Source organism: Pristiophorus japonicus, chromosome 1 (assembly GCF_044704955.1).
Source record: "Pristiophorus japonicus isolate sPriJap1 chromosome 1, sPriJap1.hap1, whole genome shotgun sequence".
Taxonomy (NCBI): Eukaryota; Metazoa; Chordata; class Chondrichthyes; family Pristiophoridae; genus Pristiophorus; species Pristiophorus japonicus.
In genome coordinates, this window is record NC_091977.1 from 277962724 (window position 1) to 277986095 (window position 23372).

At 46.2% G+C, this 23372-nt stretch overlaps 1 protein-coding gene across 1 annotated transcript in view; it reads right to left on the minus strand.

The window, feature by feature from the left end:
- rims2a (regulating synaptic membrane exocytosis 2a) overlaps positions 1-23372 on the minus strand; it is a 1685585-nt gene that overhangs the window by 706712 nt on the left and 955501 nt on the right. Inside the window, exons 10-11 of the mRNA XM_070888461.1 lie at positions 9123-9331; positions 8080-8199 (exon numbers count right to left, since the gene is read on the minus strand). Coding sequence (XP_070744562.1) covers positions 8080-8199; positions 9123-9331 — 329 coding nt within the window. The remainder of the gene's footprint in view (positions 1-8079; positions 8200-9122; positions 9332-23372) is intronic.

Sequence of the window (23372 nt, forward strand, 5' to 3'; positions counted from 1 at the left end):
ATGGGGCGATATAAAACATGTCTTAAATGAAGCATAGTACATGGTGAAAATATTAAATCACTTTAAAAATTGCTGGTGCCACGATGGCTTCCACAACAACAAAAACTTGTATTTATATAGCGCCTTTAACATTGTAAAATGTCCCAAGGTGCTTCACAGCAGTGCTATAAGACAAAACAAATATATTTGACACCAAGGCACATAAGAAGAAATTACAGCAGATGACCAAAAGGTTGGTCAAAGAGACAGGTTTTAAGGAGCGTCTTAAAGGAGGGGAGAGAGGTAGAGAGGCGGAGAGGTTTAGGGAGGGAGTTCCAGAGCTTAGGGTCCAGGCAGCTGAAGGCACGGCCACCAATGGTTAAGCAGTTACAATCAGGGATGTTCAGGAGCGCAGAATTTAAGGAACGCAGACATCTCGTAGACCTCTGAAAGAGATTAAGAGATAGGGAGGGACGAGGCCATGGAGGGATGAGAATTTTGAAATTGAGGTGTTGCTGAACCGGGAGCCAATGTAGGTCAGCAAGCACAGGGGTGATGGGTGAGCGGGGCTTGGTGCGCGTTAGGACACGGGCTGCCAAGTTTTGGATGACCTTAAGTTTACGTCAGGTAGAATGTGGGAGGACAGCCAGGAGTGCGTTGAAATAGTCAAGTCTAGAGGTTACAAAGGCATGGATGAGGGTTTCAGCAGCAGATGAGTTGAGGCAAGGGCGGAGGCGGGCAATGTTACGGAGGTGGAAATAGGCGGTTTTAGTTATGCTGCAGATATGTGGCCAGGAGCTCATTTCAGGGTCAAATATGACGCCTAGGTTGCAAACAGTCTGGTTCAGCCTCAGATAGATGAGAGAGAGAGGGAATGGAGTCAGTGGCTAAGGAACGCAGTTTGTGGCGGGGACTAAAGACAATGGCTTCGGTCTTCCCAATATTTAATTGGAGAACATTTCTATTCATCGAGTACTGGATGTCGGACAAGCAGTCTAACAGTACCGAGTCCTAGAGCTCAATTTTAATGGGGAAGGCAGATTGTGGGCGGGTGGGCTCCAAGGATTTAACGGCAGGGCCTGATTTTAATGAAAAGCCTCTGATTCCCACCCGCAGCCAGCCAGATGGAGAGACTGGCTGGCTCTTGGCGGGTGGGCCTGCGGAACTAGGAGGGAGGGATCATGTGGGGGCTGGGGTCAGCCGGATGAGCGGGGGAGGGTGCATTAGTGATTGCGGGCCGGGACCAGCATGAGGGGTGGGGGTCGGGGGTGAAGAAGCTTCCGAGGTGTTCCGGGAAAACACGGACATCAACTGCATGAACTTCTCGCCCAATGAGATGATGCTCATCTCCAGCAGCGACAACGACTCCATCGTCCTGTATGACCGCCAGGAGGGGAAACCAAAGAGGACACTGTACAGCAAGATGTATGGGATAGAACTGATCAGATACACAGCAAGCACTGTTACAACAAAATCGATGAAACTACCCAGTACTTGTCACTTAACGACAAATATATTAGATAGATCCATTGTCACCATGAGAGAGTTGTAGCATTACACAGGAATTAGGAGCAGGAGTAGGCCATACGGCCCCTTGAGCCTGCTCCACCATTTAATAAGATCATGCCTGATCTTCAATCTCAACTCCACTTTCCTGCTCTGCTCCCATATCCCTTGATTCCCCAAGAGTCCAAAATTATATCTAACTCAGCCTTGAATATACTCAACGGCTGACCATCCACAACACCTTGGGGCAGATTCACAACCCTCTGAGTGAAGAAATTCCTCCTCATCTCAGTCTTAAAAGGCCAGCCCCTTATCTTGAGACTGTGCCCCCTAGTTGTAGACTCTCCAGTCAGGGGAAACAATCTCTCAGCATTTATCCTGTCATTACCCGCTCAGAATCTTGCATATTTCAATGAGATCACATTCTCATTCTTACAAATTCCAGCGTGTATAGGTTCAATCAACTCAATCTCTCCTCAAACGCCAACCCTCTCATCCCAAGATTCAATCTTGTGAACCTTCGTTGCATCGCCTCTATAGCAAGTCTATCCATCCTCAGGTAATGAGACCAGACTGTGCACAGTACTCCAGGTGTGGTCTCACCAAGGCCCTGTACAATTGTAGCAAGACTTCCTTACACTTGTATTCCAACCCTCTAGCAATAAAGGCTAACATGCCATTAGCCTTCCTAATTGCTTGCTGTACCTGCGTGTTAACTCTCTGTGTTTCCTGTACGAGGACACCTAAATCTCTCTGAACACCAACATTTAATAGTTTCTCACTATTTAAAAAATATTCTATTTTTCTATTCTTCCTACCAAAGTGAATAATCTCACATTTCCCCACATTATACTCCATCTGCTACCTTATTGCCCACTCACTTAACTTGCCTATAACCTTTTGCAGGCTCTTTGCGTCCTCCTCACATCTTAATTTTCCACGTAGCTTTGTATCATCAGCAAACTTGGATAGATTGCACTCGGTCCCTTCATCTACATCATTAACATAGATTGTAAATAGCTGAGGCCCCAGCACTGATCTTTGCGACACCCTGCCTGCCAATCTGAAAATGACCCGTTGGTATCTACTCTCTGTTTTCTGTTCTGCTGCTTACATCCTCAAAATATTCTAATATATTGGTCAAACACAATTTCCTTTTCATAAAACCATGCTGACTCTGCCTAATCATATTATGATTTTCTAAATACCCTGTTACCACTTCCTTAATAATGGTTCCAGCATTTTCCCAATGATTGATGTCAGTCTCACTGGTCTGTAGTTCCCTATTTCACTAGGTTGATTCTTGAGATGAAGGGGTTGTCTTATGAAGAAAAGTTGAGCAGGTTGGGCCTATACTCACAGGAGTTTAGAAGGAAAGATGATCTAATTGAAACATACAAGATGCTGGGGGGGGCTCGACAAGGTAGATTCAGAGAGGATGTTTCCACTCGTGGGGGGAATCTAGAACGAGGGGGCATTGCTTAAGAATAAAGGGTCGCCCATTTAGAACTGAGATGAGGAGGAATTTCTTCTCTCAAAGGGTCATAAATCTGTGGAATTCTCTGCCCCAGAGAGCTGTGGAGGCTGGGTCATTGAATATATTTAAGGTGGAGATCGACAGATCTTTGAACGATAAGGGAGTGAGGGGTTATGGGGAGCCGGCAGGGAAGTGGAACTGAACCCATGATCAGATCAGCTATGATCTCATTGAATGGTGAAGCAGGAACGAGGGGACAAATGACCTACTCCTGCTCCTATTTCTTATGTTCTTATGTTCCTCTCTCCCTCCTTTCTTAATTAGCAGTGTTGCATTTGCTATCTTCCAATCTGCTGGGACTGTTCCAGAATATAGGGAATTTTGGAATTTGGACATTACGCCGGTCTCCTGTGGATGACCACTTCATGCCCAGACCCTTGGAGAAAACCACCAGACAGTGGGACCTCAGATCACCTGACTGGCAGGGCTTAATGCATCTTCAGAATGAAGAATGATCGGGTGGGGGTGACGGGCTGTGAAGAAGATCACTAGCCGGCCAGAGGGCGTCCAAAGAAAATCGCGGTCCGGCCAGAAAAGCAAGGGGAATCTGAACACGAAGACAGTCGACTGGGGAGCAGCCAGAAAAGCTGAGGTGTGGATCGGATTGCAAACATCGCGGGCTGGGAGGAGCATAGGGCGGGGGGCGGGGGGGCAGGCGTTGTGTCAGCAAAGATCGGTGACCGGAGGAGGGAGGCGGTGGGGGAAATTGGAGGCCTGGGGTGGAGGGGAAATTGGAGGCCAGGAGCGTGGGGTGATCAGAGGCCTCATTGGAGAGGGGGGGGCGACCTGGGGGGCGAAATCGGAGGCCAAGGATATGATTGGAGGCCTGGGGGGCCAATTGTGAGGCCTCACAGGTGTCTCCGATCATTGCGGGGAGCGGGGAGGCATTAAGTAGGCAGCCTGGATCCAGGAGGTAAGTCTGAAGGTTCTTACCTCCTGGATCCAGCAGTCCTCGCCTTGCATTAGTGGACGGGTTTTACGAGGTGTGTAAAACCCGACCAGTTAAAGTTATATCCAAGATGGAGGTTAAATCAGAGGCTTCCAGCCTCATTATAATATTTAAATAGACGACCCGCCTCATGGCAGCGGATTGGCTGCCCGACCACACCCGGCCTCCGTTAAAACCAGAATTGGGTGGGTTGTAGACAGGATTCTGACTTTTAACAAAGTTGAAAGATTCCCCTCAATGTTTCTGAACTGGCCTTATTGTATCTGGATTAGGGAAAGTAAAAGTGAAAAATATCAGGCCGGATTCCCTTTCCGGACTACTAATCAGTAGCCAGTGTTGAACAGTACATGTGCCGACTTGTTCGAGTCAAGGAACTGCCTTGGATGTGAATGTCTCCTTGGTTGAATAGCCTTCCTCATTGCTTGGGCCCGACCACATTTTTACAATAGCCACTTTGTAATGTATGCATCTGTGAGGATGCTCACATGTTTGTTGAGCTGTTGAGTTGGGAGTGGCTTAGCCAGTCACTTGATGTTTACAAGACTCAATAAAACCTCAGCCAGTTGGATTCGAGGGTTGTGAGCCTGAACTGGTAATGTGTAATGTGATTGTTAAACCTTTTTAAATAAACCAACTAGTTCTTAATAGCAATGTGTTGCTATGAATTCTTGAGCAAAGAACCCATGAAGCAAATATATTACATAGAAACATAGAAAATAGGTGCAGGAGTAGGCAATTCGGCCCTTCGAGCCTGCACCACTATTCAATAAGATCATGGCTGATCATTCACCTCAGTACCCCTTTCCTGCTTTCTCTCCATACCCCTTACAATCATGGTACTGGTGGCCATGGAATCGCACTCCAGTGTGAGTCACTACCTTCAGTAGGGGAGCGGCGAGATCGGTCAGAAAAACAAGAAAACAAACAAAACCATTGGAAATTCGAATTAAAAATAAATTGCGGCACCTCGCTATCACAAAAATGGAGGTAAACCATATTTAGGAATGGGTATGTGACAGATTGCTTTATTCAACATTTTCTATTTAGCGTACGTGCAGAATAAATATAAACAAACTAGAATGAGGAATTCAGGCGACGGCAGCAAAACAGTTTATTTTCTCAACCTGCTGACATTGTGCAATAAGCTTTGGGTGAACACAGCACTGCTCGGGAGCCAGGCATCAGCAGTGAAACATCTCGTCAGCATAATCTCGCTTGATTCGCCCCATTCCCCGAGCTTCTAAGTGGATTTCAGCAGATGTGAATACATGAGTGATTATTTCAACAGATCACACTGTATGAAAGAGCTGTCAGAGCCAAGTTTGCATACAGAGCAAAGCAACGCACGTTCGGTATCAATTATTTGTTTTAAATAACTTTGTTATCTAATCTATAAAAAGAATAGAGACACTGGAGAGGGTGCAGAGAAGATTTACAAGGATGATACCAGAAATGCGAGGGTATACATATCAGGAAAGGACAAACAGGCTGGGTCTTTTTTCTTTGGAAAAAGAAGGCTGAGGGGTGACCTAATAGAGGTCTTTAAAATTATGAAAGGTTTTGATACAGGGGTGGATACAGAGAGAATGTTTCCACTTGTGGGGACGAGCATAACTAGAGGCCATCAATATAACATAGTCACCAAGAAATCCAATGGGGAATTCAGAAGTAACTTCTTTACTTAGAGAGTGGTTAGAATGTGGAACTCGCTACCACTGGGAGTGGTTGAAGCGAATAGTATAGATGCATTAAAGGGAGGCTAGATAAGCATATGAGGGAGAAGGGAATAAAGGGTTATGCTGATAGATTTAGATGAGGAAAGACGGGAGGAGGCTCGAGTGGAGCATAAACACTGGCATGGACTGGTTGGGCCGAATGGCCTGTTTCTGTGCCATATATCCTGTGTAATCCTATGTAATCCAATGTATGTAATTATTGTATTTGCGATGTGATCTGCATTGTTTTAGAGCTAGTTAATATTTTTTAAATTGAAGTTTATCTGCATCAAGGTGAGGTATAACAGTATTGGGAAATGAGGCATTTGCTGCTTTATTTCTTTGCATCCAGTATCGGTACGAAGCACTTCATCATAAACACTTGCATGTCATGTGAGTTGTGGAAGCTTTTTCAATACTTGGAACTCATGGAGAATTTAAGCAGAGCATTCCAAAAAAACACACAATATAAACTGAACTATAGAGATAGTATGGTGGCACAGACCTGAAATTCCTCACTCCGTTATTTCAATGAAGGTAAAAGAAATGGAATAACGCCTTGTTACAATTGTAGAGAAATGAATGTGTTAAATGTCCACTCTTATAATTTCAGGGTCTAATTAGAAGCAAAGCACTTGCCAGGTGGGAAAAAGGAACACTGGTGAATTCACCCATCCCCTGCATCTCATAGTAGGCAGCTGCAGAGTAGCAGGGCCTTCGGTGGTGATTCCTCAACCTGATGCTCCTCGCAGGGAGTGGCGCTCACAGCAGTGTACCCTTAGCCCCAATTTCCTGAGATATGCTTCCTGTGAGTGCTGCTCCCTGCTGGAAGTGCGAGTTCCTGGAATCATCCCTATAACATTAGCCTGTCCTGTCAGCTGGCGAATCGATTGTGGGTCTGGTCGGTGGGGATGGTGTGAGAGAAGGGAGCAAACTAAAAATAAAGACTTGCATTTATATAGCGCCTTTCATGACCACTGGACATCTCAAATGAAGAATCAAGAGTGTAGGGATAATGGGTATGTACTCCAATTGGAAGGAAGTGTCCAACAAGGATCTGTGCTGGGGCCTCAACTATTCACTATATTTACTAATAACTTAGATAAAAGAAAGACTTGGATTTATATAGTGCCTTTCATGACCACCGGAAGTGTCAAAGCATTTTACAGCCAATGAAGTACTTTGAAATGTAGTCATTGTTGTAATGTGGGAAACGCAGTCGACAATTTGTGTACAAGCAAGCTCCCACAAACAGCAACATGATAATGACCAGAAAATCTGTTTTTGTTATGATGAGTGAGTGGATAAATATTGGCCAAGACAGCGGAGATAACTCCCCTGCGCTTCTTTGAAATAGAGCCATGAGATCTTTTACATCCACCTGAGAGAGCAGACGGAGCCTTGGTTTAACATCTCATCCAAAAGACGGCACCTCCGACAGTGCAGCACTCCCTCAGCACTGCACTGTGGTGAAAAAGTAAAATGGAAAGGCCCTGAAATTCAGCGGGGATTCTCCCAATCTCCTGCCGTTACTTCATGGAAAGGTCAGTGGAAACTCCAGAAGGTGACAATTTACGTCTTTTCTCTGGAGGTTCCACCAGTCTGCTCCAAAGCTATGGTGAAAAACCAAGAGAACCACTGTGAAATTTTCAGGCAATAATCTTTAGGAAAAATCCGAGGAGTTCTCAATCCTATCTCAAATGTAAGGCATTTAATACATGTCTAGATTCCTCCCACATCTAAATTTCAAGATTTGATTCCACATCGAATACCTCCACTAGAAAATGTGCAACCAAACTTTATGACCTTATTTCTGGAGAGCATGCAATATTTTTGTATGTTCTTAGATATGGCTTTGATTCAGGCTCTTCCAGGTGGGGTTTTATGAGAAGATTCTTTTTTATTATTGGTCATTTTCAAATAAGAGGAAAGGAGTCCATTTCATATCCAAATACCATATGAAATGTAACATGCAGTTGCCAAGAGCAAGACCTTCATAGTTGAGCACAGTAAGTTATTAGAACATCTGAAGCAATTTGTTTGCTCGAATCAAGACTTAACAGATGATTCTTTCAAAAAGGCAGAATGCTAAGGCAGCACAGTTTTAGTGGTGCAACTGTACATCACATGAAGCTCCAAGTGAAAGCTGACCTGAACCACTCACCAGCTAAACAGCAGCTGCACATTTGAGGTACGATTTCGGAGATGCTCCAACAGTTAAACAGAACAGAATATGTCGAACATCGAAAAAAATCCATTTTTGAGCATAAAGAATACATAATTCTTAACAATGTACCAGCTTTCAGGATTTGTATAACATCTTTGAATAAAATGTCACAGCAAAGAATATATTAAGTGTTATAGGTAGCCACAATTAATAAGTTATTACTCACCTTCAGACCCAGGAGCGCTCCAGAATCTCTAGGCACACTACCATCTTTTAGTCGTTTATTTAACAATATCCGACCAATTAGGCGCTCTCCATCTTTGGATGGCTGCCACGTCACTGGATGCTATGAGGTCAAAGCAATAACACACAGGTCTTTAACACCTAAACCTCCTTGTGTGTCACTGTATTTCTTTCATTAAGATTAACTTTACCCATTTAAAAATACCACTGCAATTACACAAATATTTATGTCTTGGTTTCCAAGTAGAATCAGCTTAATTTGGTAATTATACAGCTCAGCTGGTTTATTTTCACCACTGGGGCCAATTTCATAACCTGGAAGAGGACATTCCCACTTTGACACATTTTTAGCATTCGAAAATGTTTGTGTAATTACAGCAGCTCATTGCTTCAATTCATGCTTCATGCAGAGAAATAAGCAGGCAAGGGCAAGACTGCTCAGTAATATCGCCCAGCTCCCACTCCAGAAACCAGCACCAACATCAACTATCACAATCACCAAGGTTAAGCAACAGCAAGTACCAAAGCAGACAGCAAAACAGATTCTATTGTAACACCTACCAAAATGCCACTGCACCAAAATAAGTTCACATACATGACAGTGGAAGGGAAAAAAGAAAAACACAGTTCTGTGCAAAACAGATCCAACTTTTCCTCTCAGTCTGATTTTAAAACATATCATCTTAAGGGGACACTTCAAGCCGATATTTAATTAGTCAGCAAAATCGATTTGGGAAGTTCCAACAACATAGGTATCACTGAAGAACAACAACACAAAATGTTTCTAAGTCTACCATGCAATCGTACAACTGAACATTCCTGTGCGTCTCGAAAAAATGTTTTATTTTATTTTGCTGTCAGACAGCAAACAATAAAGCAAGCAGCTCTGGATTTTTTTTTCTATTTAACTGCACTTTTATAGATGTGCATTTATCTCTGGAAAGACTCTATCCCTTTACAATGAGTGACAGAGAGCAAACGAAGACCAAATGAGCAGGTAGAATGCAGGCTATACAGACTTAGTACCTTCTCGCTATGGCTATGTTCCTCGTTTAGTGTCGTGCTACTGCACGTATCTACCCCAGAGTCTTTAATCTGAGGCTCAGACCATTCCAAGTCCTCTTCCAATGAGTGGCCGCCAAATCGCACCATTTTCTTTTGCCTCTCAGACAAGGCGTTAGAGTCCGACAATACTGCCTGCTCACTAGTTTTTCTTTTTCCCCTTTGACTGTTCCCTACAGGCGTGGGATAAAAAAAAGGAAAAGAAACATGCAAAGGCATAAATAAATCAAAGGAAAGTGAAATGAAAAGGAAACTGAATGGTAAGGCTCCACATGTCTCACCAAAGACATTGGGGACGCCTCACTGCTATGCCAAGACGCATGGTCCAGCCAGTAGTAATCCACGTCCCCTGCGAGAATCAAACACATAAGAAAGTGTAGAGGTGGAAGGTACAGAAAAGGACAGAAACAGAAATTACAGACAACTGCATTGAATAGCAAAGAGTCAGATATCTGTGTGCTTCAAAAATGTGTTGCTTGGCACAAAGTCAACTTTAGAATAATTGATGCAGTTCCCAAATCTCATCGGCACTGCATTCTAATCTTTTAATTGAATTTGAGAGTAAATTCCATCTACTTTTTCATTACATGGGCTACAAACCAACTGTGGTTAGGTGGGCAGGATAGCAACCAAGCTCCCAAAATTGCCACCGTTCCAACCAGAATTTGGGTTTTCAAGTCTGCCTTTTTATGATATTCAAATTTAGATCACAACATAATATCAGTCGCATGTAAAATTACCATCATATAGCTCTTGCCTTCTGGGGGATCTAATGGCAATGGGGGGGCGGGGGTGTGGAGAAAAGTCTATGGGTTTTGAGAATCATTAACAGTGCATCATTAGGAAGGGCCAGTGAGTATAATTGAAACAGACGGTGTTACTCACAAATGGGAACTTTAGAGAGAGATGTAATTGTGAAACCTTTTTATTTCAAACTGCAGTGTATTGAAAATCTCTACGAAAGCCAAGAAGACATGTTAGAAAAAACAAAGAATGTTTGTATACATTTACATAAAATGCATGAAAGGACAGTGAACAGGAATAAAAAGTAGATTAGTGAGCAGAAGATCAGCTTGAATATTCATACAAAACAATGTGAAGAGACTGTATCCTTTTTATACATTAACATAGACTTGGTTGTTTGCAGGCATAAGCCAGCACTTCATTAAACTCAATTCCAAATAGCTGTAATGGAATTTGGCCTAGTAGTACCCCATTTGTTTTACAGAATTACCGCTGACAAACCGTAAAGCACACAAAGCAATGCAGCATAGTCATAGGCACCTTGACTTCCCTTGGGAGAGGCCTTTTCTTCGTACCCCTAACTGGTGGGTGCTGCTGATGGCCAAGGTAAACAGCTGCTGGCAGTATAACTTATGTCCATTCCAGCACCTTGAGACTGGGCACAGGTGGCCTTAACCCATGCAAGCCAGCATAGCAGCATAGCCGTTTCTACATTGTTAAGAACATAAGAATTAGGAGCAGGAGTAGGCCATTCAGTCCCTTGAGCCTGCTCCGCCATTCAATGAGATCATGGCTGATCTTCTACCTCAACTGCACTTTCCTGCACTGTCCCTATCTCCTTCGATTCCCTTAATATCCAGAAATCTATTGTTCTCTGTCTTGAATATACTCAAAGACTGAGCCTCCATAGCCCTCTGGGGTAGAGAATTCCAAAGATTCACCATCCTCTGAGTGAAGCTGTTTCTCCTCATCTCAGTCCTAAATGGCTGACCCCTTATTCTGAGTCTGTGACCCCTGGTTCTAGACTCCCCAGCCAGGGGAAACATTCTCCCTGCATCTACCCTGTCAAGCCCTGTAAGGAGTTTGTATGTTTCAATGAGATCACCTCTCATTCTTCTAAACTCTAACTTGCATGGACCTTGCCTCACTGGGGAAGGTCTCTGCTAGAGTGACAAAGTTACAAATGCACTTTCGTACTCATTTTACATTGTGTGTCTTACAGTTGTTTTAAAGCAAAGAGATTCAAACTGGGTTACCTGTACCTTGGAGGATGCGGCTGAAAGGCCATCAGCTTTGTGTAATTTTTTGATTTACCAGCAATAAATATAGGGCATTTTCTCCAAAAACACTGTTTTCCTTTGGGTAGCTGACACTATACAAAACCACTACATTAAAGGCTTGTTCCTATTTAGGAGCAATTAGGGATGCTCAAATGTTGCACAGATGAGGGCGGATTCACAGAGTGGGTGCTCCCAGTATGAGGCTTGCTCATTGGTCAAGAAATCACAGGCCCACGGTGACCGATTTTTCATTCACTTAAATTAATGGACTGAAAATCAGGCCCCTCACTTTTCCAAGCAGCACTCGCTGCAAGTGCTGTCCCTTGCTGGGCAATACGCCCTACAGGGTTATCTGTTGTTGCTCAATCTGTTCCAGATTTATTATTGGACCTATTCAGCAACAAGATCTTTTAATCTAAATATCGTATAAAGTGGCTGAAATACAAAGACCACTGGAGAACTGAATGTCTAGTGGAAACAAGATTTCTAAACAATGGACTAATTTGTCAAATTGGAATGTACTTGAGGCGGTTAGTGGCCCACAATGGCCTGGGAAAATTAATTCCCCATAAAGCGACTGGGGCACTTAAGCTGTATTTGGAATGGGCACTGAAGGAGAGATCATAATTTTTTTTTCAAATTAAATCCCCTGCCCAATGTCCCCCTGCCATCATTTTGCCAGTTACTCTTCTATTCCTCTCCGCACACCAGTTAGGAGGCCTGCATTTAACCCTAGCCCTAAATGCAGGAGCCCTTGACTGGATGTTGCCACTCAACAATCCGGCTCCCGCAACGTGGTGCTCCTGGTGCATCATAAGCGATGTGCCCAGAGCACAAGGAAAGCATTCAGCTCAGTTGACCATGCATTTTCAGGCAGTCAGCTCATTCCTGCAAAGCTACACATTATCAGCCCCTGTGCCTCGTTGTAAGGTTTCCCGATTTGTTTTTTTCATTTCCTGTTTGTCAAGAAAGATTCTCTCGCCTCACTTGCACTGCACTCTGCAATGCACATCAGCTCCCCGCTGTATCTGAAGAAGGACTGCTCTCATGAGGAAATCCAGACACCCAGCTCTAGTACCTCTGCACAGTCCTTCCCATTGGTTCTAGTTGTGCATTAAGCACCATTATATTGGTAATATTATTTATTCAAATCCAAATTTTGGTACTGGCATCTGAAATTGTTGTTACTAATTCATGAAATACTATTTAAGAACTGCCCATTGTTTCAGATCTCAAGTGGAAATATTTGAGCAAATTGAACTGCATTGGAAAGTACCAAATAGATCCAAATCATTTTTTGGAGCTGTCTATGTCATTCAAATAAAAAGCATATTATCGCTTTAAAATAACAGTTTTATACATTCTTAAACATGTTTGTACTGCAAGCAACCTTAATTGCAAATGAAATACATACTTGATGTGAAGAATAAACAGACTTCACAAACTAATTAGCACAATTAAGTTGAATAATGCTTTTTTAGTTAATGGCTGAGGAAAAAAACAAAGTAGCAGTCTCATAAGGACCTGGAAATGAATTTTTTCCAAGTACCCTGTATCTATAAGTGATACAATCACCTGTGTAAACAAATTTATTAGGTTTTTCTTCTGAAATTGTTCATCTTCTTCTGAGTTTTTCAGCACATTCTGATACCACAATAATGTAACTTAGTGGTAATGGGGACTTATTTTGCACCATTGTCCTCTTGTATGCCAGGCAGACAAAACACAGACCACATATGTTAATAAAAATTACTCTTATCCATTATTTCTGACCATTTAGGTCTCTCTCCAAATTAATTGTATTTCTCAGGACATAAACGTTATCTTTGTAGAGTTGAACAAATCTAGAACCTCAAAGTTTGGCTTTGATTGCAACTTTTGTGTTGCTCTGAAGACGAAGACAAATTTTATCTCAAATAATACAGAAGCCAAATTTGAATCCTACCCCAAATATCAGTCAAATGTGATTCCCCTCAAGAAGTACATTATAGCACAAGAGACAAGTTCAACAAAGCAGCTCCATTTCTAATGTCATAAACTGTGCAAAAAGAATAGTATTCAACAAATGGTGCTGACGTTGAACGACCACGAGTTTGGATTAATAGCTGGATGCTCTGCCTTCGGTATTATAACGATGGGGTTGGAATTGGTGCAGAAACGCCCCATCCTGGACAGCAAACCGTAACGATGCCTGGTATAGGGCAGTATTAGCAGTGCTGTGGGGACAACTGTGAGACAACTCTGTTGCTCCCTCATCCCATCCAGAAGTAAACAGCTTGGAAACATACAGGAAACAAAAGAGGCTCAAAGAAGGGACTTAGGCTTTGCAATGTATAAAAGAAAATTTAATTTCAGGGAACCAGCAGCACAAGCAATAGGGAGGCTGTTTTCCAAGTAGATAATTGTGAGTTTAAGCCCCAAACCCATTTTTCACTATCGTTTGGTCACTCAATCTAGCCTCAATATCCCATGTATGCATCACCTAGAGCACTGACTTATTTAGTCGGTCTATGGTATGTGCAAGTCCTATAGAAGGCTGTCTGGGAGCAATTCATAAACAAGGCTGTCAAACCTACATGGCTGAAGGAAGCTGACTAATGGTAAGTGGCTGGAGCAGAGAAATAAAGTGAAGAACTGAGATGAAGGTCAAAACTACAATTCTTTTATTGCAGAAAAAAATAAATTAACAAAAAAATCACAAGTGCTTCATCAGTCCTTTATCCAGAGATAAAGTTTAGGATTCCACATCTCCACAGGCCACTTAGGTGCAGATTTCCCAGACCATATAATGGGCTGTAATTTGTGGCCCCTACGGGTGTGTACGAGGTGCGCATGTGCCCGTAAGGGTCGTGCAATTTCAGGTTTTTCCGCACACGAAGCGCATGTGCGAAAATCTGGAATTTGCATTCTGTCAAGAATTTATCGGACGAATTCCTGGGAAAAAGGTATCCACTGGTACAGAGTTGGGCTATGTGGACATTTTATTTGCAGATCGGAGACATTTCCCCGCGGGAAGTTTCTGACCGCAAATTCAGGGCCATTAATGTTCCAAAACGCGAGGCCCATGAAATTCAAACAGGACAAACAAGTACATATGATCCAGTGTGCCCAGCAGGGAGGGCAGCTCACAAGGAGCCCACCTGAGATCATTGTCATCATGCAGTCTGTGATTTTCTATCTACGCATTTTAATAGATAGAAAGTCACAGGCTGCATACTCGCAATGTCCCCAAGGTGCACGCGATGTGATTGCTGCTCACACCACTGGATCCCAGAGTCATGCCTTATAAGTGGAAATAGAACTGAGTTGCACGAGCTTTGTGGGATGAATCATCAGGGCTTGAAGCCCCTGTGGCCCATCAGCTGCACTTTGAACACCTCAGACCTCAGTCTCAAATCTTTCTCTAGCCTTCTGGTTCCAAACCTGCAACATGGCCCAGATCATACAAACCTCCTGGTTGAAGATAGAAGTGCATTGTGGTGAATGATGTGAGTGGAGAGGTGACTAAGACACACAGCCTAAAAAAACAGGAGTTTTCCACCAGTCTCCTCTTGGCATCAAGATGAGATAGCTAGAGAATTTCCATGGCATTTTAGACTCTTTGTGCTCTTCTCTGTTCCAATTAGTTACTTTCTACTTTCTTTATTGTTGAACCATATTACACAAAGGGGTGGAATTTTAACTTGGTGGAGTGGGTGGGTTTGTGTGATGAGGGGGGGTTAAATCCAGCAAAAATGCAAGCGGGTCAGGAAGCCAGCTCCAACCCATCGACCTCCACGTTTAACTCAAGCGCATTCGGCTTGTTGCGTGTAGCCCCCTCAGGAGAGACGGGTTTCCTATTAACATAAAGTCATTGTTCAATTGGACTGATATTCTAACAGTTTTACGTTTAACATCGAATCCACGGGTTTCCCGGATTCCCTGAAACTCACCAGTGAAAGCAAGGCGAGAGCACAACGGCAATTGAGGAGGCTGATTCAAACTCATGGAAATACGGCAATAAATACTCAGTACTCACAGCTGCTTTTTTGTCTACATGTGGAAAGAGGTTTGTTCACAGTATGTTTGTCCTAACTCGCACCAAGTCAAGCTCACCCATCACCCCTGTGCTCGCTGAACTACATTGGCTCCTGGTTAAGCAATGCCTCGATTTCAAAATTATCCTTGTTTCCAAATCCCTCTATGGCTTCAGCACTTCATGTCTCTGTAAACTCCTCCAGTACCATCCCTGTGCTCGCACCAAGTCCCGCTAACCCATCACCCCTGTGCTCGCTGACCTACATTGGTTCCCGGTTAAGCAACGCCTCGATTTCAAAATTCTCATCCTTGTTTTCAAATCCCTCTATGGCCTCACCTCTCCCTATCTCTGTAATCTCCTCCAGCTCTACAAACCACTCCCCCGCCCACCCCTCCACCTCCCCGAGATGTCTGCGATCCTCTAATTCTGCCCTCTTGAGCATTGGGACGTTTCACTATGTTAAAGGCGCTATATAAATACAAGTTGTTTTTGTTATTGCTTGCTGAAAGTTTACTTTCTATACTTTGGAGGCTTTCTGAATCACATCAGGATGGGTGGCGCCTTGGCTGCCTTAGGTGGGACCTCGGATGAGGAGCAGTATGACCAGCAGCAGCAGCCTGCTGTTAAGATACCTGCAGCTGGACAGCAGAGAGGGGAGCGGCAGAGAGAGGGGGGCGGCAGAGAGGTTGGGTGTGGCAGAGAGGGGGGGGCAGCAGAGAGGTGGGGGGGGGCGGCAGAGAGGGGGGCGGTGGCAGAGAGGGGGTGCGGCAAAGAGGGGGGAGCGGCAGAGAGGCGCAGATCGCAGGAGGCACCGAAGGCTGAGATTATTGTGTCAGGTGGTGCCAGACATCCGCAGCCACCGAGAACAAGACCTGCTCCCTGCATTACTAATGGCTATCAAAGTGACCTCCGCCCTCAGCGCTCTTGCCTCCGGATCCTTTCAGGGATCTACTGGAGACATATCCAGGATATCCTAGTAAGCTGCCCACAAATGTAAGACTGATTGTTTGTTTGCCAGGGCCGGCAATTATAGAAACATAGGAAATAGGTGCAGGAGTAGGCCATTCGGCCCTTCGAGCATGCACCACCATTCATGGCTGATCATGCAACTTCAGTACCCATTCCTGCTTTCTCTCCATACCCCTTGATCCCTTTAGCCGTAAGGGCCACATCTAACTCCCTTTTGAACATATCTAACAAACTGGCCTCAACAACTTTCTGTGGTAGAGAATTCCACAGGTTCACAAGTCTCTGAGTGAAGAAGTTTCTCCTCATCTCGGTCCTAAATGGCTTACCCATTATCCTTGGACTGTGACCCCTGGTTCTGGACTTCCCTAACATCAGGAACATTCTTCCTGTATCTAACCTGTCCAATCCCATCAGAATTTTATACGTATCGATGAGATCCCCTCTCATTCTTCTGAATTCCAGTGAATATAAGCCAAGTCGATCCAGTCTTTCTTCATATATCAGTCCTGCCATCCCAGGAATCAGTCTGGTGAATCTTCAATGCACTCCCTCAATAGCAAGAATGTCTTTCCTCAGATTAGGAGACCAAAACTGCACACAATACTCAAGGTGTGGTCTCACCAAGGCCCTGTACAACTGCAGTAAGACCTCCCTGCTCCTATACTCAAATCCCATCGCTATGAAAGCCAGCATGCCATTTGTTTTCTTTACTGCCTGCTGTACCTGCATGCCTACCTTCAATGACTGATGTACCCTGACACCCAAGTCTTGTTGCACCTCCTCTTTTACTAATCTGTCACCATTCAGATAATAATCCGCCTTTCTGTATTTGCCACCAAAGTGGATAACCTTCGCCTGCGATGATGCCAATCAGAATGAGTGGGCACTCGGGATTGCGTCTCCAGCTGGCTTCCTACAGGGGCAGGGCGTCATCGACTGCATACACATGGCCATCCGCACACCCCCAGATCACCCAGGAGTTATTTGTCAACCGGAAGGGCTTCCACTCCATCAATGTGCAGCTGGTATGCAACATCTGAAAGATATTTCTGCAGGTGTGCGCAAGATTCCTGGGGGTAGAAAATCACCTCTGCTGGAAACAGGTCGCACCTACCGTTTTTCCTGTGTTTTCACCGGCGCGGTGGATGCGGTGGCCTATTGCGCGAAATTCAGCTCTTTGTCTTTTTTTTCGAGCGGAGCGGAAGTCGGTCATAATGGGGGCGTAAGTAGAGCGGAGAGCGGAAGATCAATCATAAGCCGAGTGGAAGTGGGGGCGGGCGGTGTGTGCGCCGCTGCCAGTCATCAGCCTAGCACTGATGACATCATCACGCTGGCGTGTCACCACGTCTCTCCCCTTCACTTAAGCTCTGCGATTATTTTATTTAGATCCACTGTGCCACCAGAGAGGGTTTCGGCCGGGCCAGCAGCCTGGCACCCAAAAACCCAGGGGCATAATTGTCGTGACCTGGCAGTCGGTCGACAAAAAAAATAAGATGGCGGCCGCGGCAGTGCGCCATCCCCTTTAATGGCAGCCGCACCGCCATTTTACGCACATTGCAAACACAGCACACCGACAGAAAAATCTGTTGGGGGCACTGCGCAGTGGCCACAAGATTTTTTTTTGGTGAATTTTGCTTGCGGGGCGGGAGATCGGCGGTTGGCACTTTGATGACACACTTAGGAGGGTTTGGCAGCAGCGGAGCGGAAGTGGGGAAAAACCATCGAGGAGAATTTTGTAATCGGCAGCCATTCGACCAAAAATCGGTGGCCATTCGACACCACTACTTTTCAGTGGTAACCGACCTTATCGGGAGGCTGAATTTTGGCCCCTTGGGGAGCTGGCATGATGCTTTCATCATGTGGCATTTCAAGCTCCACGATGGCTTTGGACCTGCAAGCAGAGTTAAGGGGTGGCTGCTAGGAGACAAGGGATACCCCACCACGAACTTGACTGATAACACCTGTCAGAAACGCGACCAATGAAGCCCATATGACCATCAGACACGTGATCGAGCAAGCCATCAGGTGACAGGTCTGAGGCGCCCTTCAGTACGCACCAGCGACAGTTTCCAGAATGACCGAGGTGTGCTACGCTCAGCACAGCAGCGAGGTTTGGACCTGCAGGAGTAACAAGGCGCAGAGCGCAGATCGTCTGCAGACGATTCCGAGGAGGAGGAAGATGAGGAGGAAAGTGATGAGGGCAATGCATTACCAGCTGCTCACATTGCTGCCTGGGATGCCCTTATTAACGCAAGGTTCACTTAGGTTACACCAGTGGATGATGTTAGAAGCATATGCAACAGGCACTCTTCCCTGCCCTAATGCCACTGACATAAAACAATTCTGCAAACAGCCAACCATGCCTTGCACATTCCCCATTGGTCTCTGTCAATTCATCTCTTCCAATTCATCATTATGCAAGTTAAAAGGCGACCAAGAATGGGCAAGATGGGAAAGTGGTGCAAACAAATAAAATATTTGTGTTTCTACTAAAGAACAGAAACTTCACAACATTACATTTTCTCATACCTTTGTGCAATTACTCTTCCTTTTCCTACTGCTCCTACATGGTGCAACCCCTGTGGGTTGAGCAGAGGTAGAGGCAGTGCTGCTCAGATCCCTGCTCTGACTGCTGAAATGCCCTTGACCAACAACCTCTGTGTGTTGGAGCCTGTGAGGGCCCCGTCAAACACTGCTCCACCAGCACCTGTGCAGGGGCAGACTCGGCCATCGGGAGAGGAGACAGCATGCCGGGTACTGACTTGGGTGGGGGGAGGCAACAGGTGAGAGGTGGGAGCGCTTTGAGTGGAGTCCCCACTTCCATGTCCCCTTTCGTAATCATCCCTCTCATGGGCCAGCCACACCTCTCTGCTTCCACTGTTCTGGAGAACCTGCTGCAAATCAGTGTGGCGATGAAAAGCCAAGGCTAAGATATCAGTCATCCTAGGTAAGCGGCAGACATGTTGGCACCCAACGTCTGCACGACAGTGGCCAAGCCTTGCATGGACTCATTTGATTGCTGTGATTGATGTTCCACGGAGCTGGCCACTCTATTCATGGAAGAACACATCATCGCAATGCCCTGCGACATCAAGCCATTCATGCTCGAGGCGGACTCCTCCATTCTCTCGGCAATGGTGGTCAGTGTGCTTGGAAGGCCTGTCAGCGCATCACACATTCTCTGCTGCTGCTCAACGATGCTCCTCTTCATCGATGTACAGCATCTGTGTCCAGCTGAGCAAAGTTTGGAGAAGGCAGCTTTCTCCAACACGGACCCTCCACTACTGTCCCTGATTCCGCCATTTGCTCTTGCTCACTTGTGAAATGCGAGTCACCAGGTGAAAACCCACCTGTTTAACTGGTCCCAACAAAGTGCGAGTCTGGGCTGGTGCACAGCAAACATGCGTCCTGGTGCACTCTCAGAAGGAATTAGCCCCTGAGGATTTGTCGTCTGCGAGGTCCATGGATTCCTGTTGTAGGCGTGAAGGCCCTGGGGGGAGAGAAATGACATGAATTAGTACTGGCAAAGTAAGAATGTTGCAACTTATCATTGTGAAGATGATCATATTTCATTTGCTGTTGAAATCAAGTCAACCTGATTGAATGTTGTATGGCATGTGGGTCGCTGATTTTTAAGTATCACCAGACGGCTGGGAGTTCCTTATATCCCCATCTCTGACGGCCAGGGATGGCGAAATGCCACTGATCTTTGCAGCTTCCTTCTCTGCAGTTGTTAGCTGGCAAATCTGTGGAGGACCACCTCCGGCTTTCTCCCTCTTGTTCTGTGGTCTCTTCTCCTGCAACAGGGGAAAGAACAGACATGAGTGAATGTAATGGCATGTGCACACCTGATGGATACAGTGAGGGTGACTATCAGGGAGAGGCATCAAATTCCATAAGGATGAGGGAGAGTGGGAGTGGTGGGTGGATAAATGGGGCTGTAAGGAAGTGCATAGAAAGAAAAGGATGGGTGAGATTGCAAGGTAAGTGGGTGTGAGGAGTGATGTGATGGCGTAGGTTTGACAAGGGAGAGTGAGAGGGTGGTGTGATGCGCATAGCAGATGTAGATGAATGTGCAACTTTACCCACCTTTCCTTACCTGGTTAGGTCATTGAGGTGATTCCTGAACTGAATCCCAGAGCGTGACACTAGGTTCCCGCTGCTGACTCCCTGGGCCACCTCCAGCTATGCCTTCTTTGTAGCAGCAGCAGGTCTCTTCCTCCCATTATTGGGGAAGAGTATCTCTCTCTGGCTCCTCACTGCCCCAGCAGTGCATCAAACGAGACGCCATTGAGGCAGGGCACAGCCCGTGAACGCTCTGAATCCATTGTCACAGCTTGTCTTCTCTTGTTTCCAACTTCAAACTTCTCCAAATTCCATCTTGGGATTGCCTTTTAAATACTTGAGTTGAGATCGCGCCATGTGGGTCATAGAAACATAGAAAAATAGGTGCAGGAGTAGGCCATTCGGCCCTTCGAGCCTGCACCACCATTCAATAAGATCATCACCTCAGTATCCCTTTACTTCTTTCTCTCCATACCCCTTGATCCCTTTAGCCATAAGGGCCATATCTAACTCCCTCTTGAATATATCCAATGAACTGGCATCAACAACTCTCTGCGGCAGAGAATTCCACAGGTTAACAACTCTCTGAGTGAAGAAGTTTCTCCTCATCTCAGTCCTAAATGGCTTACCCCTTATCCTTAGACTGTGTCCCCTGGTTCTGGGCTTCCCCAACATCGGGAACATTCTTCCTGCATCTAACCTGTCCAGTCCCGTCAGAATTTTATATGTTTCTATGAGATCCCCTCGCATCCTTCTAAACTCGAGTGAATACAGGCCCAGACGATCCAGTCTCTCCTCATACGTCAGTCCTGCCATCGCGGGAATTAGTCTGGTGAACCTTCGCTGCACCCCCTCTCAATAGCAAGAATGTCCTTCCTCAGGTTAGGAGACCAAAATTGAACACAATATTCCAGGTGTGGCCTCATCAAGGCCCTGTACAACTGCAGTAAGACCTCCCTGCTCCTATACTCAAAACCCCTAGCTATGAAGGCCAACATACCATTTGCCTTCTTCACCGCCTGCTATACCTGCATGCTAACGTTCAATGACTGATGTACCATGACACCCAGGTCTCGTTGCACTTCTCCTTTTCCTAATCTGCCGCCATTCAGATAATATTCTGCCTTTGTGTTTTTGCTAGCAAAGTAGATAACCTCACATTTATCTACATTATACTGCATCTGCCGTGCATTGGCCCACTCACCTAACCTGTCCAAGTCACCCTGCAGCCTTTTAGCTTCCTCCTCACAGCTCACACCGCCACCCAGCTTAGTGTCATCTGCAAACTTGGAGATATTACACTCAATTCCTTCATCTAAATCATTGATGTATATTGTAAATAGCTGGGGTCCCAGCATGAGCTCTGGGGTCTCATTACCTCTGCTGCCGCGCAATTGACGACAAACCCAGAGTAAAATGATAATGAGCTGGTTAAGTTAAAATGCCACTGACAGACGCGCTGAACTTACTTCCAGATTTCCCACACAACATCAGACCCACCATTCCCATCGCGCCTCCGAGTTAATATCGGGGCTAAAGTCTTTCCTCCATTTCAATTGTTTTCCCAATCATGTTCCACCAATATGATCTATCTTATTACATTCCAGCAAAAAACATTTATAACAGTTCCTCATACCACTATCTCCTGGGAGATCCTGGCAAATGCCCTGGGAGAATAGACGCATCAACATCAGTGTCCTCGATCAGGCCAATATCCCCAGCATCAAAGTACTGACCACACACGACCAGCTCCGTTGGGTGGGCCACATCGCCCACATGCCCGACACAAGTCTCCCAAAGCAAGCGCTCTACTCGGAACTCCTACACGGCAGGCGATCCCCAGGTGGGCAGAGGAAACATTTCAAGGACACCCTCAACGCCTCCTTGATAAAATGCAACATCCCCACTGACACCTGAGAATCCCTGGCCAAAGACCGCCCTAAGTGGAGGAAGAGCATCCGGGAGGGCGCCTCGAGTCTCGTCGCCGAGAGCAGCAGAAAACAAGTGCAGGCAGCGAAAAGAGCATGCAGCAAACCAGACTATCCACCCACCCTTTCCTTCAATGACTGTCAGTCCCACCTGTGACAAAGACTGTATTCCCATATTGGACTGTACAGTCACTTGACAACTCACTTGTAGAGTGGAAGCAAGTCTTCCTCGATTTCGAAGGACTGGGTATGACAGGGGTGTCAAACATATGGCCCGTGGGCTGGACCTGACCTCCCAAGCCACTTCCTCCGGCCCGCCATGTGTTTTATAGTATAAAGAAAGGAACCGAATGCAATCGTAGGAAAAATTTTAAAGGGACTATTTGTACTTCACTTTTTTTGACAGATAGGTGACAAGCCCCATCCCCTGTGAACTGCACTTTTTTGACAGAGAGGCGTTTGTCTCCCCCCCGTAACTACCCCCCCCCTCCCCCGCACTGCCCCCAGCAGCCTGGGACCGATGGCGGCGGGAGGATGCCATTGGCGGTGGGCTGCTGCTCCTCCGCAAGCCTGCTTCTCGGGCCGACCAGGCCCTGGCCTCCCACTGAACCACGAACCTCCGACCGGGCCCCCAGCCTCCCGTGAGCCGCGAGCCTCCGACTTGACCCCGATTCTCGAGCTGCAATGGGGGGGAAGACAGTGGCGGTGGGCAATCGGGGTGGGAGGGCTGGTGGAGTTGAAGGGCCTTGGGGCCGCGAGTCGGAGAGAGGCTGGGGGAGAGTGCCTGGGGAGGGAGAGTGAGAGAGGCTGGGGTGAGGGGAGAGAGTGAGAGAGGCTGGGGGAGAGTGAGAGAGGCTGGGGGAGAGTCAGCGAGGCTGAGGGAGAGTCAGCGAGGCTGGGGGAGAGTGAGCGAGGCTGGGGGAGAGTGAGAGAGGCTGGGGGAGAGTGAGAGAGGCTGGGGGAAAGTGAGAGAGGCTGGGGGAGAGTGAGAGAGGCTGGGGAAGAGTTAGCGAGGCTGGGGGAGAGTGAGCGAGGCTGGGGGAGAGTGAGAGAGGCTGGGGGAGAGTGAGAGAGGCTGGGGGAAAGTGAGAGAGGCTGGGGGAGAGTGAGAGAGGCTGGGGAAGAGTTAGCGAGGCTGGGGGAGAGTGAGCGAGGCTGGGGGAGAGTGAGAGAGGCTGGGGGAGAGTGAGAGAGGCTGGGGGAGAGTGAG